The sequence below is a fragment of the Acartia tonsa genome, chromosome 9, assembly GCF_053477335.1.
Source record: "Acartia tonsa isolate MP-2025a chromosome 9, ASM5347733v1, whole genome shotgun sequence".
Lineage (NCBI taxonomy): Eukaryota > Metazoa > Arthropoda > Copepoda > Calanoida > Acartiidae > Acartia > Acartia tonsa.
This window is the reverse complement of record NC_137268.1, coordinates 17,975,710-17,999,845: the sequence shown is the minus strand read 5'-3', so window position 1 is coordinate 17,999,845 and position 24,136 is coordinate 17,975,710. Positions and strand designations below refer to the sequence as shown.

Below are 24,136 nucleotides of genomic sequence, written 5' to 3'. Positions count from 1 at the left end.
GCGGATCCGGAGCCAGATCCGGATCCTTGACAATAAAAATAAAATCACCGACCTGGGGTATACGAAAAGGGAAGGGGAGATTATATACAATGTGAGAGAGAAGAGTGTGGGAGTGAATCAGCTGATCTTAACAAGATTACCAGATATTTCAAAATTTGTAAGTGACTATTTTATGTAAATTTAAGTAGATTTTTCCATAAATTTATACCTACCCCAGGATCCGGAACCGGATCCACATTTTTTTTTCAGATCAGGATCCAGTTCCTTGGACTCAAAATAATGCGGATCCTTGCGGATCCGGATCCGCAACACTGCTAGTAAGTTTTTAAAGAAAAGGTTCAATATAAAAATCATTCTGTTTAAAATATCTAATTTAATAGCAACAAACAATAAAGTCTTGGTAGCAAACATTTTAAGGTTTTTTAATATTAGAAAGATTGTTGAAAGTGGGTTCGGTAGTGGGAGTCACTGATAATGAATTTATTTTAAAAATTTGCTTTTTGTGCTCATTTCTTTTTTCTTATTCAATAACCTATCCACAAGTCCCTGCTATCTTTATCTATTCTGTATAAAGTCATGTGAGCCCATGACTTTTCAAATGCTAATAATTCAGAGATTTGGTTGACTTTTCTTCCACCACTAGATTAGGAGCTAAAGGAATGTTCAATCTCAATATCATTAACTTTATTCTAACTTATATAGTATATTTTAAAAAAACTAAAACAATATTGCAACGGACAAAACTGTTTCGCCTCTAATTTTTAAGCCTTTATGTATCTTTGATACATGTTATTGTATAGTAAGATGTAGATAATGTAGATACTTTTCAAGTGCCATATTACTCTCCCTTTTTTATTTTTACAATTTGTTTCTAAGGAACAAGGATAAAATGACTCTATGTAGTGCAGCAAAGTTATTGTAGCAAAATACTGTGAAGAATTATTCTTTTTAAAGTCTTAAAAGTAGGTATATGATTAAGTTACTATTTTTAAAGATCATATTTTCGTGACAAAATTTGTTCTTCAATTTATTTTCACCTTGAAAAAACATAATCCTCATTTTAAACACTACAATTAATTCTGCAAATTTGCTAAACCTTTAGAGTTAATATCATGAAACTACCCCTTTTAATTCTAATATACACAGTGGACAAAAGTATCCTGACGCTTTGTCTTATAATAATAAAAGCAATAAAAGATTTGTGTATATTATAATAAAAATATTAATATATTGAGATGAAAACATGTTATTATTGAATAAGAATGCTGAATAAGTAAGCAAAAATATGTTGGGGTGCGCATTTACTTTCACAACTATAAAAAAATTATTGCTTAATTTGACCTTTATGAAAATATTTAATGGTTTACAACAAATTATGCCAAACTAAGTAATTGAATTTAAAATATAAATGGAACAATGAAATGAAAACAGCACAGCCTAATTCCGCACACCAATAGAACCATTATTCCTCCAAACTATTCCTCCCTCAGCCAATGAAGATAATAAGCTCTTAAAGATTAATTTCTGTCAAGGGTAAGTGGGTTATATTAAGCAATATTTTTCCAATTCAATGCACTAGGCGAATGTGATTGCACACATAATGTTGAGTAATTAGGTTTATTTTTACATTTTTCCTTATGTTACAAATATTTTTTTTTTAATAATCCCTTTGTCTAATATTTGGATTATTATTATTATGATTACAATTAATAAAAGAAAAGGATATTCTTCTTTAATCTTAAAAAAAAATTTCCCCAAAAAATTATTTAATTGAAAGTTATAGCAAATAATACAAGGATAGATCAATTAAAGATAAATTATTTTAAGAACTGCAATAAATATGTAATATGTATATAGGCTGATAAAAAAATAAGACAAATATTATTAATGCTATTGACAAAGCAACATCAGGTGTGCGGGACTCGCGCCTGATGTCCTCCACAGCCCCCAGCATCATCTCCTCCACCTCGCCGAGCATAATCAACCTGGACGCGTCCTGCACCAATGTCATGGCCATCAATCAGGTCTCCATATAATTCCAAAAAGAGAAAAATTATGGTCATTTTTGTTTTATAATTAGAAATCAAAATTAAACTATTTTGATAGTGATTCCAATCTTTAATTTATTGTGTCTGTCTGTCCTTCAGTCTGCCAATCTGTAATCTTGCTTTCTGTTTGGTAAAACATACACGAATTTATTTTAACCCTCCTACTTTTTACCTTTTTTTTAAATTGATGCAGTGATCTAAAGAGATAAGACAATGGCCGATAAATTTATGTACATCTCCAATGATGATACACAAAATTACTCCTTCAGTAGATAACAATTAATAGTTCAAATGTTTGGACGCATAACTGTATGAACAAACCAATCAGAATAAAATAAAAATCCCAAAAGTTATTAAGCCAACAAAGAAGAAAACGTTATAAAAACTTTGTGGACCGGTGTAAGAAATACCCCAATGTCACCTCCCTCCCTGAATTGATGTCTTATGTTGGGCTTGTAATTTCAAACATCGTCGCTTCTAATTTACGTAATCGTCCTTGTTTTGCATAAAATTTTGGAATTGTATTAAAACCTCTAAAAACAACAAGGACGTGGCTAAGCAGGAGAACCACAACGACAACCATGCGGCCACTATGACCAGCAAGCAGGACACCAATATCCAAGTATTTAATCTGAACCCCACTGTACCCAAGTTCAGGGAGAAGACATCAAGCTTTTCCAAGAGAATTGGCGGCAGCTCGGCGTTGGAATGCAAAGAGCTGCAGCAGTTTAATGAGGCTACAAATGCTGCGGCTGCAATTGCTGCCGCCGCTGGAAAAGACAGTCCAAGGTAATTAAAATTAATTCATTTTAATGTGAAAAAGTGTCTTAATATTGATTTTGTGAAGGATGCAAGCGAAGCTACTTTGCAAATATACAGATTAAAATACAATTGAAGTATGATTAGGGAAAAGAACTTTGTATCTGCTGGAAGGGATGCGAAATTTGAACTGTAAATTACACTGGTTATAAAATTACCAATATTTTTTTCTGCAGAAGGGGTAATTTTGTTCATCAACATTGGGGATGTACTAATGTATCGTGTATCGTCGTATCCCTGAAGATTCATTGGTCTAAACCAAAAACTTGTTGTGTAGACTAATCTTTTTTTCTTCCGTAATCCTATAGTTTGTATATTCTTTAATTGTTTCAATGAGACAACCGCAGCCACATATGGTTTATATTTAGATTATGTGAGGATGCAACTACAGACACAAATACTGGCCAACAGGAGTACTGTAGGTCCAGCAATAGGGACAGTGATTACAGGGTCAGGGAGACTATTGACCCACCCCATCTATTCACTAATAGATCAGGTACCATTATAGATAGAAAGATAGATTAGGTAGGTAACAGAGGGTCAGTGATTATAGAGTCAGAGAGACTATTGACCCACCCAATCTATTCACTAATAGATCAGGTACTGTTATAGATAGATAGGTTAGGTAATAGGGACAGTGGTAACAGAGTCAGAGAGACTATTGACCCACCTAATCTATTCACTATTAGATCAGGTACTATTATAGATAGATAGATAGGTAGGTTAGGTAATAGGGACAGTGGTAACAGAGTCAGAGAGACTATTGACCCACCTAATCTATTCACTATTAGATCAGGTACTATTATAGATAGATAGATAGGTAGGTTAGGTAATAGGGACAGTGGTAACAGAGTCAGAGAGACTATTGACCCACCCAATCTATTCACTAATTAGATTAGGTACTGTTATAGATAGAAAGGTTAGGTAATAGGGACAGTGATTATAGGGTCAGGGAGACTATTGACCCACCCCATCTATTCACTAATAGATCAGGTATCATTATAGATAGATAGGTAGATTAGGTAGGTAACAGAGGGTCAGTGATTATAGAGTCAGAGAGACTATTGACCCACCCAATCTATTCACTATTAGATCAGGTACTATGATAGATAGATGGATATGTTAGGTAATAGGGACAATTTATTAATTATGAGATTCAAATAGATGAACAATAAAGATGTAATTTTTTAAATTTAGGTCATCCTGACGACCACATGAATCAATCCATGCCCAACAGCAGCTCAATCAACAACAACCGACTTCTCTCAGAGGATCAACAGCCCCCACCGCAACAACGACCAACGAGCATAACCAGCAAGTCAAGCAACAGCACTAGCAAATACAAACCATACGGCAACAGCCAAACAATGTACAGAAAACACAAGAGCAATCAATCCACTTCGCGGTCCAAACGGCTGCGGAATCGTTCCCTCGAAATGGTTTTGGACGACACGGGTTCGGCGGACAGCTCGACGGGGGGCGGCAGCAACAAGAGTGATTATCACTCGCGCAGCGGCCAGGGGGGTGGGTCGGCGGCCGCCAATGCGCGGCTCTATTCGCGCAGCCTGGAGAGGCCGAAGCCACGACGGTCCGACAGGTACTGACACACATACATATATGAGGATTTTTTTATACCTTAGTATGTTTCATACAAATTGAAAAAAAATTGACCAAGGAATTTTATAACCGTAGTAGCAAAGAAACATATTTGTTATACAAATGTCTCAAGGTTTTTAATTATTTTTGACTGTCCTGTCGGTTATTATCAAACTAAATTTTGTTCCTGGTAGTCTAATATATTTCTTAAAATGTAAAATTAACTTTTAAGAACAACTTTGTATGTAGAGTAACTAAATATTAAGATAAATTTATATTTTAAAAAAATAATACACCAAATTTGATGAAAGGCAAATATTTGATTAAGTTCTAACTGCTGAATATGTGTACAATATAATTTCTAGAAATTGTTCAGGGATAACCACTAGAATGTTCTGAAAATAAAATTTTTTAGTCTTCTGCTCTTGTACTACAAACCAATTTAAAGTTAAGTATAACACACTTAACATATATATTTTTAAGTAGATCACTTTTTTTGTTTTAGAAGATTTTTATTTTAAAGGTTGAATAGATTTTTTATTTGTCTAAAATTGACTTTAGGACGAAACGTATTGTCTATTTTTTTCTGTTTCGTTTTTTAGCTGAGCATTTTGTTGTTATATTATGCATATTCAAATTTTATTTAAGGACATCTAAAATGTTAAGGATATCAAATTCTTATGAAAACCTGAAATTTATTTTAGAAAAAAATCCATGATTTTGAGGATGTTGATAAGTTAAGGAGTAAACCAATAGGCAATTTGTCAAATCTGTCAGTTACAACAAACCATATTTCTTAAACTTTTATACTACGTTTATACATAATGGCAGAGGATAACATGAAAATGGTTATCCAATTTAATACAAGAAAACTCAATTATTACGCTTTTTAAAAGTGCTACTATTTAAATATGTGCTTTCGATTAATTAATACTTAAACTATCAAATCTTAAATATAAAATAATTTTTGTGATAAAATGTTTTTATGATAAATTTTCTAAATTACATGAACACTATTTCTTCCTCCTAGTTTTATGAAAGTTTGGGTAACCTTGTGCAGTTTACATCATTCATTTTTACAAGTATTCTTATAATAACAAAATGTGCAAAGTCTACTTTTTTAATGTGGTCAAAAAATGATAAAATTAGGTTTAAATCTGAAAGTAATATTTTAAAAAAATACTATATATAAGGAAGGATAAAAATTTTCATGAAAGACTAAAGTTTAGATGAAGAGCTTTTCAAAATAAATATCTGAGAAGTCACTTGGTTATATTTAATTACATAACTTAAATATAGATACCTAGTAAATCAAAATCAATAAGTTAAAGATAAAATGAAAATTTTACAAGATTATGATTGGGTATTGCAGGTGAATTTATTGTAGGGATGAGTCCCCTGTTCTACCTGCCCCCCTAACTTCATCTGAAGCATTGTGTGTTCTCTCTTAAATTCTTTTTAAAAAGTAAATATTCACAGTTATTTTCTCTTTGTTTTAAATTTTTTGAAAGGATAAGGTGCCAATTTTCATTTTTGGGTCAGCTGATTATTTATATTTTGATGTAGTTCTGCTACACTATAAAACCAGTTTTTTAGCCCTGAAGTGGCAAAGGCCCAGGCTAACAAAACTTACATTGATTTTATTAATATTCTTGGAATATGATGCTATACATGATTTTTCAGTAAGGCTGAGAGCTGGTTCTTATCCCATGGATATTTATTAGTTTCGAAGCCATACTGGAAATCTAATTGAATTAAAACTGCTATATAAAATCTTTCATTAGGTAATTGATTTAGCTGTTCCACCTATGGGCGCAATTGAGCATTCTATGTAAAAAAAATTGTGATCTTAAGTTTGAAGGAATTTCAATGGCACCTTTTCCTGTATTGTTATCTTACCTTCCCTGAAAATATTACAACACATCACTCACTCCCTCCCTCACTCCCTGGCATTTTTTTCAACAAAATGTTCGTTGCACAGCTTCTGTCACAAAAAAAACAATGTAAATGTATTTTATTTATTTATTTTGCATGTCTTGTCTTTGCATGACTATTGTATGGTATTATTGATTTTACTAACAAACTAATGTATTAACTGCATTTTTATTTGCTTGTTTTTTTTATGTTATTTTTATTTTAAGTCAAATATTAGAATGATTCTATACTTTTTAATAAAATCATTATCATATTTGACTTATGTATTGTAAACCTAACTAAAGGAAAGTTAAGGGTAATAGGTTATAAAAAACTTATACTTGAACTTCAAGAGGCATTTTAGATTTTTATACTGTTTAATAACCAATTGCCAATTTCTTTCTCTTTATTATGTATGACTTTAAATATGTATTTTAAATAAAATATTGATATGTGTACCTTTATTACAGTAAGCTGATCAAATTGAATGATTGCTTAAAGCATAAATACTTGGAAATTTTTTTTTAACCATCATTTTTATTTTAATACTACATAACAAGTTGTTTATAATGTTGGTTTAGAAAAAAATATTATTATCAAATAGTTCACTATATATATTTGATATACCTACATATGATGCAAAATGCCTTGTATTAAAAGCTAATTTGCATAAAAATCTTCCAGTAAACAACCAGCTGAACATGACTTTGTTTCTGATTCTGTCGTCAAATTACATTTCTTGAAAGTTATTTTCTACGTTGCTTGTTCTCTGGAATTAACGCTGTTGTGAATGGGTCAATATTAGTGTGAAATAATAGTTATCTATCACATGTATTATAGACAACTTTCTGCGGATAATGAAATGAAAAATTAATTGATTAAACCTAGTTTTGTTAGTCCTGAGGGGCTGATGGCAAAGGCCAAAAATACCAATATTATTTTTATGATTTTTATTTCAATATTTGTGAAAAATTGTCTGTAATACAATGTTATACATGATTTTTTAGTATGGCTTAGAACCGGTTCTAATCTAGCTGATAATAATTGGTTTCAAGCAACACTGGAAAAAAATATGTTAGTTTAAAAATACAAAAAAAAATTTGTAAATGCAAGCAATTAATGAGCTTTGCATATTTTAAGATTTCCACCTATAAACCTGCACAAATATATTGACCTTAATCCATACAACAGCGTAACCAGCACTTTCATAATTGATCCTTATTTTGCTTGTGATTAGGATTCCTTCGAACGCCAGTGTCGCCAGACCAAGTCTGGCCCCTCGTGGCTCATTTGGTAAATTATCAACAGGGAAATATCAAACCGGATCTTAATTTCTTTGGAAAATCAGTAATTCTTATTTACTGTTTATTTTATAGTAACTAAGCTACTCTATAATTCACTTTCTCATTATGCTAGTCTAACCGTAACTCTATGGGTCAAATGAGATTTTCTCGACTGCTATTAAAGATAGACTAATAATTTTCAGAGAATATTCCTATGTCATGCATACTTACTCAATAGATTGTTCTGTCTGTCGTGTCTATCTGCAATGTCCAAAAACAAAAATACTAATTTTTGTAAAGGTTTCGTGTTTTTTTTTAGTTTTTGCATGTTCTCTTATCTTTGTTATAAAAACTGGATTACTGTCAATGAAAAGTTAAAATTTCATTGTCCTATCCATGATTGGAATTATATACCAATTATGCTTAATTTTTTTCACATAAATTGAGGAGGTTTGATATTATTTTTGCGTACAGGAAGTATAGACCGACCTTATCCTTATTCTGACCGTTCATCCCCCCTTCCCACCTATACTGTAGAAATTTTATCTCCGGGCAGAGGCCAGACTAACAGGAACTCTGTAATAGGTAACTTTTGGTATTTTCATCTGTTAATCAATTTAGAAAATCGTATTTTTCATTTTTTAAACCTATCTCTTATAAAAGTGTACTTTTTTTATTATGCTTTTGCAATATAGAAAAATATATGTGATGAATTTCTGCTCAAAAGAAAATGGTTCCATACTGAAAAGCATGGATCGTGTCATATTATTACCAATTTTCCACGAAAAAAAAATAATTGAGAATTAATCTCTGCTTTAGTGTCCCGGGCCTTCGGCGCCAATAAAACAGATTGGCCCTCTAATTTTTCATTTTCTACCCGCTGAAAACTGTCTGTAATGTAATGTTTTTTTTTTAAACTTTTCTGTAATTGAATTAAATTTAAATATTTTAGGATTTCCTGGTGAGCATAAGCCTTGTCCTGGAGAAATTAGACAAATTCATATTGAGAAATCTTGTGAACAGCTGGGTATCAAGATTGAGGAGGGGGGCATGGGCAGTAGGGGGGTATTTGTTTCTTCAGTTTCTTCTAATAGGTAAGTAACTTATAAATACATTTGTAACATGTTTTTTGTTTGTTTGTTTATAAACTATTTGTTGGAATTTAAGCATTTCTGAAAGACTTAAGAAATTGGTTTTAATTTTGCTACGCCAGACCTGTAAGTCTATAGTAAAATTGTAAGGGTAATGTCATGGCCAATAAACAGGTATCATTAAAGTAAGAGCTCAAATTATTATTGGTCTATAAAACATATAAATATGTACCTATTAACATAAAATAATGCATTTTTAAAGTAATAATGAAATACCTATACCTTGTCGTATCCAAATCCTCTTAAGAAATGAAAGTTACTTTTGGTAACACATAAACAATTTTAAGTCCACAATGTTTTTTTAGTTTGGCAAGTTATGCAGGTCTCCAGATCGGAGACCAGTTGCTGGAAGTGTGTGGTATCAACCTGCGGATGGCCAATTATGATCAGGCTGCTCAGGTTCTACACAGAGTCGGCAATTCAATAGATATTAAGGTAAGACATTAGGTACCCATCCTCATTTTTCTAGAAATTTAGTTTATTATCCAGTTCTAGGTATATAAGTGTATTTTATGTTAAATAAATCCAAATATATATCTGTTTGACTCTCAAGTCAATTAAAAAATTTATCATATTTATTATAGACAGATGATGCTAAATACTTTACTTTTTAACATTTTAAAAATGTACTCTTGTGCCTAAAACTATAAATGTTTAGGTTCAATATAATCAAGAGAAGTTCCTGATGTACTCTATTGAGTCTTATGTTAGGTCTACACAGATTGTACCAAGTGTTTAACTTATTTATCTGTACCAAAAACTTTAAATGTTCAGGTTCAATATTATCCAGAGAAGTTCTTGTTAGACTTTTTAACATTTTATCATTCATATGTGCCCAATCCCCAATTTTTTAAGGTTTAATACAAATCATTGAAGTGCTGGTTAGAACATATGGAGCACATTTATACACATATTAGGACACAACCATGGGAACTTAACATTAAATGTTCAGGTTCAATATAATCCAGAGAAGTTCTTGTAAGACTCAATTGTTTCTTACTCATGTTTTTCGTACACAGATTTGCTAGGTGTTTCACCTATTCATCTTTGCCAAAACTATAAATTTTTAGGTTCAATATAATCCAGAGAAGTTCTTGTTGGACTCAAGTGAGTCAGGTCAAGATGAGTCAAGCGAGGAAGAGGATGATGAACATGAATCAGGAATTTATCCTTATAATAAATCCTTAAGTTTCAAAATATAAATGTATAACCTAGCCCAAGTGGTGGGGACCTTTTTCATCTGCTAACATATTGCTTTCTGCTTTTTTGTAGCAACTTGGCTGTGTTTATATTTCCAACTATTTTGGCGGATATTCAAAGACCCAATTGAAAGTTGGCACAGGGTTACATATAGCACGTTTTCCCTTATTCTATTACTTTAATTTACAGTCACTAAAAAATTCCTTTCCTGTAAAATTATATTTTATATTTTTGAAATGTATTTTTAAGTTGACTACATACTAAAAATCATGGTTGTTGGTTATGTTTTCTTTATTTGACCTTTTCTAGTAATTTATTTTGTTTACTGAATTTATTATGAGGATCAATATCAGACGAGGAACAAGACATCCCAAGTAAATCCTCCCCTCGCTCCGAGTCTCCCACCCCAAAGAATTCACCAAAAATTTCCCGAAATCAATCTACGACGTCAACCCTGCGGGGAGGCCTCCCAAATATTTCCAATCATTCTACACTTACTAGACATCAGGTGAGCAAGTAAAAATGTAATTTATCTCATGTATCTCAAATTTTGGATCTAAGTATCCGCCTTTGAAATGCAAAACTATTGAGAACTATCCTTATCCAAGAAGGGATTATTCTGGTCCTCAAAGTTTTTAAAGACTTAAAGTTTTGCTTAAAAAATTTCCTTAAATAATTATATTGATTGGTTGGTACAAACCATTTATTTTAGGGGTTATTTTGTTTATCATGATTGCCTGGCGTGGCGTATAAATGCACATTTAATTCAATAATATTTTTTATTGTTGTTTTTGTCTTCAGGTTGAAGCGATGGTAGCGCAGCTAGGTAAAAATACTCCAGAAAACAAAGGAGGAGTTCATCATTCACGTCAACACAGAGATTTACCTCAGGTCTGTATTATTTTTAGCAGCGTAGCTGCTCTATAATTCAAAATGTCCGTTCGTTCCCTAGCAACGTTTTATAGAAAAGTGATTTTCTCAGCGAACCTAGTAAAAGTGGCTGACTCAGATTATGACGTAAAAAAATTAACCAATAAGAGGCCAGTATACACTGTAATTGACCAATGGTAAAAGTTATAGTGGCCTCTCATCGGTTAATTTTTTTTACTCATAATCTGAGTCACCCACTTTTACTAGGTTCTTCTCAGCTTGTACAAAAGTTAGACTGCTACTTTTTTTTGTGTAGATTCTGCAAACTGAATGTTAATCTAGTATATGATTTATTTGGTTCTTTGGTCTGTCGATCATTATTCAAAAGATATATATGACATATTTATTTATTTCCAATTCCAAAGAAGGACATTTGCCTTTGTTGTTCTTCTAGTTGTTCATTTAACTAATATATGTATAAAATAGAAATAATTTCATGTGTTTTTAAACAATATGATTTTTAGGACCGTTATTCACAATCCCCAGGCAACACTGGCCTTTCCATCATCCATCCGGGCTCGATCCGTACACCTCCAGGCGGTCATCCCAGCGTTGGGGGCTCCATGCGTGCTCCCGCCCACCTGGAAAGCCTGTGTTCCGGCTCCCATATGGATAGCATGCGCGGTATTATGGTCCCGCGGCCAGACAATATACGCACGCCGCCAGGCACTATGCACCCGGACAATTCGCGGTCGCCAGGCGGCGGCAGTCATAGTTCGCCACTGCGGTCACCTGGTAGTGGTCACTCTGACTCCATGCGGTCACAACAGCAGGGTGGAGGTGGATCCCACACAGATTCCATCAGGACTCCTCCAGGTTCTACAGCAGGTAAAATAACTCGCAATGACCCCAGCTACGTTATACTAAGGATATGTCTGTATATTAAATCCCTAAATATCTGAATATCAAAAAATGGTGAAATTTTGTTTAGTGGGGTAACAATGAACATATTTGTACTTATAGATTTATTATTGCTTGTATCTTACACCAGATTATCTAAAGTAAAACTTGTAGTTGGCTAAAATGACGATAACCTCAATATACCCTCTCCCCTCCTATTAGATTAACGAAGTGACCAATAAATTATGACCATAATAGGAACCTGAATTGACTACAATTTCTTCTGTCAACATATCCACATATTCTACTTCCATTTTAGGTGGGTACAGAGACCGGATGTCACCGCAGTACTCAGAACCCCGCCTTGTCTACCCCGTCATGAAAAAATCCGGGGACCTGGGAGTCCGACTGGTCGGGGGCAACGCTGTGGGGATATTTATCCACTCCGTGGATATAGACTCCCCGGCCTATAATGTTGGGCTACGCAGCGCGGATCAAATTTTGGAGTATAACGGCACTGATTTGAGGAATGTGTTTATACTAATGAGATAATTTCCAGTGTGGCTTCGAAACCGATTAATATCCGCTGGATTCGAACTTGTTCTCATCCATACTGAAAAATCATGTATAGCAGAGTATTACAGTTAATTTTCTAAGAATAATAAAATAAAAATAAAATACCAGTCGAAGGACCGGACTATTAAAACTGGTTTTAATCTTATAATTTTGATATCCGCGGAAAGCTGTTTATAATACGATGTGATAAATAACTATAAGAATATTTTTTTATTAACTTGTATAAACACTGAACGTTCCACCAGACATGCAACTGCTGAACAAGCCGCGTACGAGCTGGCCAAACCTGCGGACAAAGTGATAATTCTGGCACAATACTGTCCAGAACAGTATGAAACTGTAAAGGTAAGATTCAGATAATTTTGTTGATTGCTTTCAGATAAGGATGGGAAACAGGACTGTAAATTGCACTGTTACCCAAACTAAGCTATTTTATTCGTTTCCTCGAAAACTTTGGATTTCAAACTGGCTGTGTGCAAACTTTTCAACAAATAATTTTAATCTACAGAAAGGGTGATCTTATTTATCATCATTGGTCATTCACACCAATTTACCATCCTTATTCTTATGCCTTAGGATTTCTGGTTGCTTTAGATAGAATTAGTTAGGATATAAAATTAAAAATGTTTATTAGAAACCAATGAAAAAACTTACTTTGCAAGAAAAGTTATTTTTGTTTATTTCTCATAAAAAATAAAAAATACTCATCAACAATTATTCCTAGAAGTCAAATCTACATTTTGCAAATTTGCAATTTTTTGGTGTTGCAACAATAATGTTTAGTTTTGTGGCATTACAAAGGGCAAGAATTTAGATCTTAAGGTACAATAGTTAGAAATTAGTTGGTAAAGTTTGGGGTTAAGATTTATATATAGTCCATTGTCTCCTCTATCTAATACTGACGGAGGGACGCACTGACAAAATACAAATATTATAGAGTAGTTTCACAGCTAGAAATTTAAGATTTAATTCCAGTATGGCCTGGAAACTGATTAATAACTACGTTTTACAGACAACTTTCTATGAATGTTAAAATAAAAATTATAGAATTAAAACTATTATTCTTGGCCTGAGCCTTCGGTCCCTTGGTTCTAACAAAACTGGCTTAAATCTTATGATTTTTCATTTTAATATCCGCGGGAAATTGTCTATAATACGATGTGATATATACCTATTCTACAGTTTTTTTTTTTTTATGAGCACTTTTTTGAAAGCAATTTTACCCCACTTATAGTTATCAGAATTTAATGATTAATGGCTTATTTTCTTCGTTTTTTAAGGGAAATTATGAAACAACAAAAAAAATTACAGTTTTTGTTGAAAAAGTACAGTAAAGTTGAAAATTAAAAACTTAGGTGTCAACATATAAAAATGGTTTTAGCGCATTTTTCTTAAAAAAATGGATTTTCTGTAGTCGACTTTGGGGGGCCAGTACTCCCTCCCTGGTTGAGATATGACCTTCAAACTTTGATATGTTCTAGTACATGTCCCTAATAGTATCTGTATACATTTTTAGCTCTATATCTCAACTTTGAAGTGTTTAGCAGCCATTCTTGCAAAAGGTTGATTATTTGAGCATAAGAAAAATGCGCTAAAACCATTTTTAGATGTTGACACCTAAGTTTTTAATTTTCAACTTTACTGTACTTTTTCAACAAAAACTGTAATTTTTTTTGTTGTTTCATAATTTCCCTTAAAAAACGAAGAAAATAAGCCATTAATCATTAAATTCTGATAACTATAAGTGGGGTAAAATTGCTTTCAAAAAAGTGCTCATAAAAAAAAACACTGTAGTTTTGTATAAACATTTTAATTCTCAGTTCTTGTTAACTTTTATGATAAAAGTTTTGATGTAAAATTAAACAAAAGGATTACATTTGTTTCTTGGATAACTGCGGTTGTCTTAATAGATATGTATTTACTTGGATGTTGCACCAGATTTTAATGTACTCTGATAAAGTGATTCTCGCAGCAGGCTAAAATAACAATACCCCCCATCCAAACCCTTTATCCCCTCCCCACCTCTTATAATGGATGAACGAACTGACAACTTTCTGAGGTCTATAAAGGGCCTATATTGATAACAAATTTTCCCCTGTCAATATATCCACGTATATCCTACATCCATTGTTGTCAAATATCGCTTAGGTAATATTATAAAGTAATTTTAAAACAAATTGTTGAGTGGTGCACAGGGTTTTACTGTAGACCCCCCCCCCCAATTTTATTTTGCAATTGGGTGTAAAGGTGGTTGATACACTACCCTTCTGCACGCTTCTTGTTATTTGAAAGAAAAAAGGTTTGGATGAAACACCTGCATTATGATTAAAATTCTTTCTAATTTAATGTAGTGCTTTAGATATTTCATTTAGATTTAGGTGTAGAAAATATTTTAGATTAGGTAACAATTATATGTTTTCGTTCCCTCCCTCTTGTGCAATTGTTTTCATTTTATAAAATTTAATATTTTGCAGGATCAGCCGGGTGACAGTTTCTATGTGCGAGCAATATTTGATAGAATTCCAGATTCCAACCAACCCTATCTTCTCAGCTTTAAGAAGGATGATATACTATATGTAGAGAATACTATGTATAGTGGGGTTCCAGGTATGTTACAACTTTTCTAAATAATAGATTTTAGTTCAGAAAAGATAGATAGGTCACACTTATTACTTAGTTACTTAACTATCTCAAAATTGCTTTGCCTATAAATTTTCTGTCTGTCAGAAAAAAAGTGTAAATATATGTTTACTTGTATTTGATTGTAAAATAGCTGCAAAATTGGTAATTGTTACCTATCAAGGATTAATGATCTTCACATATAAAAAAATTAGACAACATTATAAATTTTGTATAACTTGTAGATTCTTGATCCTAAATAATTTTATTGCTATATAGAAGTAACATATGAATTCTCATAATTCTACACATAATTTATTTATTATCACGTGATAAAATGATCTACAACAGAAAAAATCCTGTTCAGGTCAATGGTCTGCCTGGTGGTTAAGTCCTGATGGAGAAAAGCAGAGCTGGGGAATTATTCCTAGCAAATATAAAGTTGAGGAGGAGCTTCTGCTCAAAAGAAATCTTAGGTAAACATTTTTTGGCAGAGTTGGAACCTACAGACAAAGGTCATCCAATCAAAACAGGATTGGTTGTCTGTTAGATATTTGGCCGCATAATATTAATTATGGACTTCATTAGCACGATGTTGTTCAGTAATACTCCAAAAAATCCCTTAAAAAAAAATAATTTTTATCCCTAAAAGATGATAATTTTTATAATTTTTCCTTTAATTCCTAAATTTAAAAAAATCTGCTTTACAAAAAATCTTAATATATCCTAAGATACTACATATTAATAGGCTACAAGCTCCGAGAACTTCATGCAAAATATATATAATCCTCTTTTTCAGTGACATAGACAGCGACGGAGGACGTCGAATGTCAACATCAACACGACGGTCCTTCTTCAAGCGGAGGAAAGGGGGCAGATCCTCGAGCAGGGACAGCAAGGAGCTGGCCAGCTATTCAGACGTCGCAAGCTTCTATTCGGACACGGAGACTGGACCTTTAGTGGTAAGTTTTCCTTTATATGTAGCTAAATATCTCAAAAATTGCTGTTTCGGATGGGTCTTACTTTTTAGAGAAGTCATATATTTTTGTGACCTGTCCCGTCCGGCCCTCCAGATGCTAGGATCGAAGCAGCTATCCTATTTTATAAAGTAACTAGCAGCTTGGGGAAAATGAATACCTAAGCAAGAAAAGAAAAAAAATTAAGGGGGGATTTTTTATTTTCGGGGGGGTTGAGGGTGTACCACCCCCCAAGAAAGTAGCCTAAAACCACCACAGGACCAGAAGTATATTCCCTGAAGAGTAGAATCCGATCGGTTCAATGGTTACCGAGATCTTAAGGGGCAGACGGACGGACAGACAGTCAGACAGACATCGTTCTATTTTGTATTATAGATAAGCTTTGTTTGTCTGAAGCTTAAAATTTCAATAGCTACTAAACAGATTGGGTTCTCTATTTTAGATAAGCTTCACTTCGGTTCCTGGATGGCTTGAGGCTATTCTTATATCAAAGTTTGGTTTTAGGCTATTTTCCTACTTTCCTTACTCATTTGAATACATAGATCCTAGACGTGGGAGCGCATCCACTAGTACAAGAAAAAATAATAAGTTTTCAAGTAAACTAATCTTGTTTCTCGTATTAATTCGAATCCGGTGGATAGGAACCGGTTCTCATCCTTCGGCATCTCGGGGCTAAAAAGACTGGTTTTAATCTTATAATTGTACATTCTATATCCGCGGAAAGCCGTTTATAATACGATGCGAGAAATAACTATTATTTTATTTTAAGGAAAATCAGATATCCAGCTACATCCGTGTGGAGAAATTCGACTACGTGCAGACCCGCCCCGTACTGATAGTTGGTCCCCTGGCGGACGCAGTGGCCAACAAACTAATATCAGATCAGCCTCACAAGTTTGTCCGATGCCAACCTGATTTTCTGGAAGGTTAGTTACATTCTTTCTTGACCCATCCTTTTTAATTAAGTACTAGGTAGTATAAGAGCTTACGTTTCCCTATGATATTGATTGTAATGTATAAGCAATGCAAATTAGTTTCAAACATTATTTTTCTTCTAAAGACAATTTCTTATACTCATCTTAGAGAAGGGTTACAAATACAGGTAAATAGCGGATTTTTTCAAGATTAAGAATTTAAATACCTACAGACTTTATTGGTATTCTAGGATCTTTTTCCTTTCTCGAATGATTTAAGGGTTCCTTAAACTTGACTACGGCATATCTACAATAAATACCCGTTCTTTTTTTGTTTGTGATATCTATATGATTATTTGTATTACCTAGGTACCTATTGAGAAAAAATGTCTCAAGATTTGTTTGCTTTTCTTTATCTTAATTTTGTTCTGTTGAAAGTAAATAGAGCGAAAATTATCAGTGGCTGAGATCTTTAGTGTTTTCTTTTCTTTACAATAGATTTATTATTACTTGGATCTTACATCAGATTATCGAGTACTCTAATAAAATAAAAAATAACCAGTGTACAGGGATCTTATAGGATAAGATATTGTACGATAAATTAATAAAACACCGAATAAAATGTTACACATAATTATCCCATCTGTAGTGAAAAATAATTGTTGGAAAAGTTTGGACACTCAAGTCAGTTTTAAGTTTTAAAAGTTTTTAAGCCAACGAGCATTGGAGCCATTACAATTTACATCCCAATTTCCCTCTATCTTCATGAAAGTGAACTCAAAAACACACATTAATATTTACTTAACCCAACCTAACTATTCCAGGTAATATGGCAGCTCTGGAGGCTGGCATGATTGAAAATACTTTTGTGGATTTTCGGCGGCGCGGAAATCATTATGAGTGCACTTCATTCAATGCTATCAGAGACATCAGTAATCAGGTACAGGCTTAGAAATTTTGGGATGGGGTGGTGGTTTCCCTTACAAGTGACAAGTCGAGCACATTGTCATTGCTGCGCTATTTAATGATAAAGGGTGACAACATCCATAAGTAGCGAAGCATAAAAAATCATGGAATGGACAAATGGATAGTGTGTGTTATAGATGTTCAGTTGTCATAGAAAAGAGAGAGAATAATTTAAAAACAAGGCTTAGGATTTAAATAAGGATTTGATGCGCGTATGTCATAGGAATCTTTACTGAAAAATTCAGCCTTTTATCTTCTATAGCAGGCGAGAAAATCAAACTTTTCTAATTGCGTTACGGACGGACAGACAAAGTGAATTATAAAGTCAAGTAAAAATGTTATGTTTAATTTTTAGAATCAGCATTGTATACTGGACGTGCATATTGGTAGTGTGGAAAGGTTACACCAGAATAATATTTTCCCAATTGTTCTACTCATCAAATTCAAGAGCTTTAAACAAATTAAGGTAAGTTTGTGGATCTTAGGGAATATGACAATTGACGTTGTCATGTACAACCCTAATCATGATTAACAAAATTACCGCTTCTACAGATTGAAATCATTTATGTAAAAGATTGGCACTTCTAGTACAGACAATTCAAGATATAATAAAAGTTTGTAAGTTCTAAGAAGCTTTACTTAAAAGGACAACCATTTCGATTCAGCTGTTATCGAAATCTTAAGCTACAGGCAGATATATTGACAGAGAAACATATCTGTTAATTCTTAAATATTGTTTGTATTATATATAGTTCTAAAAATCACCGCTAGATGACTCAAATTAATTTTTCATTTGTTTTTAAAACAGTTCTGATATTATTATATTTAGCATAATTTGTTATAATTTAAGTTAGTTTTTATTAAAGTATGACAGGCTTTTATAATTATTTGTATATTTTTGTCACTTTAAGATGAGTAGAAAATAAATTGTATTATTTTGAAATTGTGTAGAAATGAATCATTAACCCATTACACTTACTTACTTACTTGTATACTTGTGGGATTAATTTTCATTATTCCTCCATGAATTCCTTTCTATTTTCTGTCAGCCGAATCAAGGCTCTGAGTACTTTTAGCCAGGGAGGGAGGAGATATTGGGATGTTTATAACACTAGTCCCCAAAGTTTTATGATAATGTTTTCTCATTCGTGGAGGTTTGACTTACCTCACCCTTTTCATCAAGTACGTCTAGAGGTTTTAATGTTATTATTATCATTCTGTAATTTTAAATGCTTTCTTTTATTTTACAGGAGGTAAAAGATCCTCGGTATAATGCAGAGAAAATGAATCAAAAGGACGCTAAGAATATATTTGAGCTGACGAACAAGCTGGAAACTGAATACACTCATGTCATCTCTGATGTTATACAGGTATTGTTGCTGTTTTTTATCCAGTGTACCTGGATCCTGTGGCGCGACACGTAGCGCATCCGCTGCGCTCGTTGTCGGGAAGGTAATAGAATACCGGCGTCATAACCAAAGACATTAAAATTGGTTCCTACTGCTGCTATGTCAGGTGCGCAACATAAATAGTTAGAGTAGGGGGAATGCCTTGGCCAAAAACAGGCACATCTCAGTACCATGCACAGTTAGGACTTCCAGACAAAGGTCGTGCATTCGAAGGGTTGATTGTTTGAAGGGCATGCGACCATATAATCATGTTCTTTAATAAAGGAAAACTTGCAGCGGGCTAAAATAACGATCCCCTCCCCTCGTACTGGACGACCAATAAATGGGTTCGATGTTAGCAAACTAAATTGACAAAAAAACACCCATTTCCATCCATTATTTAAACGCTTTCATATAATATAATTTTTCAGGCAAGCGCTAATTTCATGTTGATGTGTACACAAATTGTGACCAAAATTGAACAAGAACAAAATAAAACATTGTGGGTGCCCACAGGAACTATCTGGTAGGATATATTAATTATATGACAATCTTTCTTTTTGGGGAATCAATAAATTCTCGAATATCATTTCTGACGATACCTTTGAGGCATAAAAAATCAAGGATCTAAAGGGATAAGGCATTGGTCGATAAATGATGTACATCCCCAATGATGACACACAAAATTATCCATTCTGTAGATAACATTGAGTGGTTGAAACCGTTGGACACTCAACTTAATGAATCAACCAATCATAATTTGATAAAAGTTCATAAAGTTGATTGGTCAACGAATAAGAAAACGTTATTTAAAACTTTGGGGACTATTGTAATAAACAGCCCAATGTCACCTCCCTCCCAGATAATAAATGTTAAAGATGATTTTAAATGGGCGGTTTTGAACTATTTCAACTATTTAGCACAATTTCTTAAAACTACATAGTATAAAATGTTGTTTTTTAGAACATAGAGAGAGGTGGTAAAAGCTATTAATTAGTACCCAAAGTTTTATAATAACGTTTTATTATTTTGGCTTAACAACATTGGGGGAATACATTAATTTATCGGCCATTGTCTTATCCCTTTAGATCCCTGATTTTTAAATGTTGAAAAAATATTGCTACCCTTGAACTGAAACTTGTCATATGAATTTACTTTAAGAAATTCTATGAAATTTATAATCTTGACTCAAAAATTATAAAATTATTGGATGTAATAAATGAATTTAATGTATATATGATCTTGGAAAGAAAAAAATATATCAAATTTAGCTGCATGACTAGTAATAATGACTAAAAATATGCCAATGGAAAAGATTTTAAATTAATTTTACGTTTAAGATTTTAAATAATGTCTTAATTTTATCATTTGAATAATTGATATTGTAAAAATAAGAATTTATTGTCTTCCAGTTATTTCAATGTTTATGCAAATTTAGAAACCAGTTTTATCATTATTTTTTAATGTTTTTGTGTAATATCATGTAGCATTTTATTATTTCTTTTAGTTTTCACTTTGTCTATTATATTAAAAAAAGTCCTTCTATAAAAGTAACATGATGCCTCTGTTTCTGTCCATAACGAAGAATCTTAACCGATATGGTTCTTCTATTCAATAAAACTCTAATTCAGGGAATGTTTTTAACTATTTTAGGTGAACGTACCATAAACCCTCCCATGAGAAATTGCCTCTGGAAGAAAAAAAATGTTTTTTTTACTTTCTCTTTTAAAAGCCTAAAATTTAATGTATGGGTGGGATATCCCTAGTCCCCATCCCCCAAGTGTCCCTAGAGGCCTCTAGTAGCGGAGCCTTTAGTATATTAAATAAAACAGTTTAAAAAATTGTCAATTAAAAAGTTCTGATATATGAAAAAAGAAATTCTTAACATATTTTTTTTTAAACTCTTATTTTAAATTTGTGGAAAAAAAACTAATAAATATTTAAATTATATGCATTGTTGTAGTCAGAGTGTGTCTTTTATAAATATAATTTTGACATAGGAAACGCAGAATAAATTTAGGAAAGTCTATTTATAGTTGCAATTTAGGCAAACATAAAATTAATTTCAGGTTTTGAAACTTTTTTTGTCTCTTTTTTTTATAAAAAATAAGATGGCTTTAAAATGCCAAAATATTTTTTACAGACACACAGTCGATAAAATTGTATGGCTTCGAAATCGATTGATATCCGCTGGATTAAAACCGTTTCTCAGCCATACTAAAAATCATGTTAAGAATCACATTACAGACAATTTTCCACGAATATTAAAATAAAAATAATTAAATAATACCAGTTGTTGTTAGACCGGGCCTTCGGCCCCTCGGACTAATAAATGTTTATTTATTATTTTTTTTAATATACGCGGAAAGCTGTTTATAATACGATGCGATAAAAATATATTTTGTCTCTCTCTCTCTCTTCCTGTTGATAATTGAAATTAATGAAATCTATGATAAACAAAAATAATAATTATATATTATAAATAATAATAAAAGTGATTTCTTCTTCCAAAAACTTGTCAAATTTAAATTTGAAAGATTACTGTAAATAAAAAATGTACACAATACTGTGCAGCTATCTTAATCAAATGTGCAAAAATATACAAAAAAAAATCATTAACATATGAAAATAATTTTAGGATTAGATTTTTGAATTGTTTAAATTTATATGTTATTTGTCATTAGATCATTATATAGAATCTTTAAAGGGAGGTGATACTTTTGTAAAGAACTTGTAAGCACGGTATGAAGGATTAATATTTTTTCAGTATGGCTTCGAAACCGATTAATATCCGTTGGACTAGAACCGGTTCTCAGTTAAACTGAAAAATCATGTATGGCATCATATTACAGGCAATTTTCCACGAATGATAAATAAATATAAAGTTTGTTAGCCCCCGGGGCTTGCGGCCCCTCATGGCGAACAAAACTGATTTTACATTTTAATATCAGCGGAAAGTTGTCTATAATACAATCCGATAAATAACTATTACAGGACGTTATATGTGAACTTTACTAAGTGTCCCTCATACTCTGATTACGAGATTTTTATGATAATCACCCCTCCCTTTATCATCATAGGAATTTAATACCAAAAAATGAACTGATCATAATTTTAGGTAGCCCGGTAGATTAAAGAAATATATAATAATTAGAATTTATTTACATTTAGTGTTTTTTGACTATAGTTTATAAAACTTAAATTAATGTATTATTATAATTTGTTTATAACTGTAATATTGAAAAGGGATCAATTTTGTATGATGATGTTATTATAATAATTATTATATGGATATATTAAATGTATTTTATAGATGATAGAAAATAGAGTTATCATTTAAAAATAAACATTGTTGCCTAGTAAATTGAATTTTTTAGTAGCGTAGCTACTCTATTAACAAAAATAACCGTTTGTACGTCTGTTTTATGGGAAACGTGATTTTCTCAGCTTTTACCCTTACATGAATGATAAAAGCAACAGGATCTATGTGGGTATCTGTATAGAAGGACAGATATGGTTTCCCCTGAAAGTAAAGCTTCTATCGGTCCCAGTGAAGATTTTTTATATATTTAGGAGAAGGGTACCAACACCTTTCCAAGATAAACCGTAACGTGAATCTCCGCTAATTTAATTTAGTTTTTCTTTTTAAAACTATAATGTAAAATATAGGATCTCACCTGCCCTTCCCTCTAGAGGCCTCCTATAGGATCGTAGTTGCAAGTGTGCATAGAAAACCAATCATAATTATAATTCTGCAAATATTGCTGCTCTTAAACAAACAAAACTGATAAAGTACTTAATGTTTATCAATAAAGCAAGGATACGCTTTGAAAACGAATATAATTTTTCATGTGAATGCTATTTACAGAAATAAATCTGGCAAAAATCATATTAAAGTTAGGAATCTTTACTATATTAAGCTGATCAATTATGACATTTTCATATTATTTGCTAGCTAAAATTAATTTTGCTAGATTGTATGATATGAAAGCAATAGCCATTCTTTACTCATTCTTCTTTATAGATAGAAAGCATGTAAGTAAAGTGTTGTGTGTGCAATTATTTCCGCATATGTATTTCATTTTATATTACAACATTTATAATAACTCTTATTAAAAGGATGTTTGTCTGTCTGCCTGCCTATCCTTTTCATCTAGGGGAGGCAGATTTTTGTCTTAACATAAGTTTTCAAATTTTAAATTTTTTTGTGGGTGGTCATTTATTTTTAGGGTGATTTCTGTTGGGAGATTGGTAGTACACTCTCCCAATCCTTCAAGAATATAAAAGAAGCTATATTCTAAGGGAGAACCATATCGGTTTAGCGGTTAGACAGATACAAACACACACAGAGACATCCTCTTACTTTTATATCTGGATATTGGCTAAATTCTATAAAAGGGAGAAGTAGGTTGTGCTAAAATTCCGTAAATGTGTGCGTTTTAAGAATTAAAAATAGAAGAGAATATTTGGCATGGCAGTTGCTTTAATGGGGTATAACGTGGATATGTACTATATTAGAGCAACTGCCATACAAAATTTTAGAGTTCTACTTCTATTTTAAAGTCTTAAAACTTACACCTTTGCGGAATTTCTTTCTAAGGTTTGCCAAATTCTTGCATAAACATAGTCTTTATATCTATGCAAAGCTAAGGTAGTCCTAACACTTAGGCTAGCCTAAGAAATTTTATAGGATTTGGACCAGTGACTTTTGGTGAAATTAAAAACTATACGACAGTGATGGCACACAATTGAGTGTAGCCATAGCGAAAAATTTGAATATAAAAAAAATACTTAGCCATAGCTTTCTACCAATTAAAACCATTTTTTTAGTGCATACACTTTACATTAGTTATTGATTGCTTTTCAGAAACTACGTTTTTATTCATATTTAAAAAATATATTTCATAATGTGAAA

At 32.3% G+C, this 24,136-nt stretch overlaps 2 protein-coding genes across 6 annotated transcripts in view; both read left to right on the top strand.

The window, feature by feature from the left end:
• The window catches only part of LOC145328366 (uncharacterized), a 151,958-nt gene extending 139,598 nt beyond the window's left edge, over positions 1 to 12,360 (top strand). For 3 of the 5 annotated variants that reach the window (XM_080171993.1, XM_080171994.1, XM_080171996.1), the window contains 6 exons: positions 614 to 658; positions 1,913 to 2,024; positions 2,596 to 2,837; positions 3,236 to 3,363; positions 4,065 to 4,464; positions 5,851 to 6,028. In XM_080171993.1, coding sequence (XP_080028119.1) covers positions 614 to 658; positions 1,913 to 2,024; positions 2,596 to 2,837; positions 3,236 to 3,363; positions 4,065 to 4,464; positions 5,851 to 5,914 — 991 coding nt within the window. In that variant the 3' untranslated portion in view covers positions 5,915 to 6,028. Of the gene's footprint in view, positions 1 to 613; positions 659 to 1,912; positions 2,025 to 2,595; positions 2,838 to 3,235; positions 3,364 to 4,064; positions 4,465 to 5,850; positions 6,029 to 7,614; positions 7,687 to 8,135; positions 8,246 to 8,612; positions 8,755 to 9,116; positions 9,247 to 9,763; positions 9,804 to 9,881; positions 9,973 to 10,364; positions 10,520 to 10,812; positions 10,903 to 11,405; positions 11,770 to 12,100 lie in introns of those variants that run through there. The other 2 variants (XM_080171995.1, XM_080171997.1) reach the window with 2 other exon arrangements.
• Positions 12,361 to 12,580: 220 nt separating this feature from the next.
• LOC145328365 (disks large homolog 5-like) lies at positions 12,581 to 22,585 on the top strand. The gene is made up of 10 exons (XM_080171991.1): positions 12,581 to 12,702; positions 14,832 to 14,964; positions 15,344 to 15,452; positions 15,776 to 15,938; positions 16,723 to 16,879; positions 17,692 to 17,807; positions 18,189 to 18,299; positions 19,084 to 19,203; positions 19,653 to 19,747; positions 22,340 to 22,585. Exons 2-10 carry the CDS (start codon positions 14,946 to 14,948, stop codon positions 22,341 to 22,343), a joined length of 894 nt encoding a protein of 297 aa, XP_080028117.1. The 5' UTR covers positions 12,581 to 12,702; positions 14,832 to 14,945; the 3' UTR covers positions 22,344 to 22,585.
• Positions 22,586 to 24,136: the final 1,551 nt, after the last annotated feature.

Bases quoted from the DNA above. Each gene is read 5' to 3' on its own strand.
- LOC145328365 (XM_080171991.1), top strand. The intron at 15,453-15,775 runs GTAAACATTTTT...CCTCTTTTTCAG, and splicing joins CTGCTCAAAAGAAATCTTAG to TGACATAGACAGCGACGGAG. The intron at 16,880-17,691 runs GTTAGTTACATT...TAACTATTCCAG, and splicing joins CCAACCTGATTTTCTGGAAG to GTAATATGGCAGCTCTGGAG.